The sequence below is a fragment of the Aplysia californica genome, unplaced genomic scaffold (genome assembly GCF_000002075.1).
Source record: "Aplysia californica isolate F4 #8 unplaced genomic scaffold, AplCal3.0 scaffold00208, whole genome shotgun sequence".
Taxonomy (NCBI): Eukaryota; Metazoa; Mollusca; class Gastropoda; order Aplysiida; family Aplysiidae; genus Aplysia; species Aplysia californica.
In genome coordinates, this window is record NW_004797478.1 from 1,088,392 (window position 1) to 1,089,635 (window position 1,244).

General features: G+C 42.1%; 1 protein-coding gene across 1 annotated transcript in view; it reads left to right on the forward strand.

Annotated features, from left to right (window-relative positions):
- The window catches only part of LOC106011893 (monocarboxylate transporter 13), a 10,211-nt gene extending 9,213 nt beyond the window's left edge, over nucleotides 1-998 (forward strand). The window contains exons 6-7 of the mRNA XM_013083052.2: nucleotides 28-234; nucleotides 868-998. Coding sequence (XP_012938506.2) covers nucleotides 28-234; nucleotides 868-998 — 338 coding nt within the window. The remainder of the gene's footprint in view (nucleotides 1-27; nucleotides 235-867) is intronic.
- The last annotated feature ends 246 nt before the right edge of the window (nucleotides 999-1,244 follow it).

A 1,244-nucleotide genomic window follows, 5' to 3' on the forward strand; every position in this document is an offset into this window, starting at 1 on the left:
CACCCCATCCACCCCATCCCCGCCCAGGTATCCTGGCCCAATTCCTCCGTTTCTTCACAACTTTCGAGACTCTCCTCCTCATGGTCATTATCATGGGCATGCTGATCGGCGTGCGCCTGTGCATGATGCCTCTCCTGGCCCAGGAGATAGTGGGGCGGGAGAAGATGCCCCAGGCCTTCAGCATCATCGCAACAACAGGGACTTTGTGCGGAGCCATAGCGAACCCCATCTTCGGTACGTTTTCCTGTGGATTTGTTGTATGTTTGTTGGTGTGAATTTGTTGTTGTACATTTGTTGTTGTATCTTTGTTTTGTAAATTTGCTGTTGTACATTTGTCGGTGTGAATTAGTTCTACATTTTTTGTTGTAAATTTGTTGTGGTAAATCTTTGATGTATATTTGTTGAGGTAAATCTTGGTTGTAAATTTATTGTGGTAAATCTTTGTTGCTAATTTGTTGTAGTAAATCTTGATCGTAAATTTACATTTGTTGTGGTAAACCTTTGTTGTAAATTTGTAGTTCGTCACACTAATGAATCCACTCTTTGGTATTATTTATTTACAGATAATTTGATGTAATTTTGCTGTAAATTTGTTGTAAATTTGTTGTTGTAAATCTTTGTTGTAAGTTTGCTGTGTGGTAAATATTTGTTGTAAATTTGTAATTTGGCGCCCTAATTAATCTCGGTATATTTCTTCTAGATTTGCTGTAAACGTGGTATGAATTTGTTGTAGATTTGCTGTAAATATTTTAACATTCTGTTACGGTTGTAGATTTTGGGGTTGTGGAAAAACTTGAACGATTACAACTACGTACAATTTACCCCTTTTTATACCCCCTCCTTCCTCCTTTCTTTCTTTCCTTCCAGGAGCGGTGGTGGACGCGACTGGCGACTTTGTGGTCGTCCTTCACATCTGTGGAGTCATGTACATCCTCGGGGCTGCCCTCATGCTCACTATGCCGCTCTGTGCCCGGCTGGACAAGAAGAACAAACATTGACGTCACAGTGGTCATCGCAGGACATCTACTGATACTGACCATCCTGCTTTTTGTCAGGCTGGGCACCAGACAAATCGAAACAGAAACTGACGTCATAACGGTCATTATAGGACATCTCCTGAAGCTGACCATGCTACTTTTTGTCAAGCTGGACAAACGGAATAAACAGTGACGTCATAACGGTCATCATCGGGGATCTCCTGATCCCCACCAAGCCGCGCTTTGCTAGTCTGGACAAACGGAATA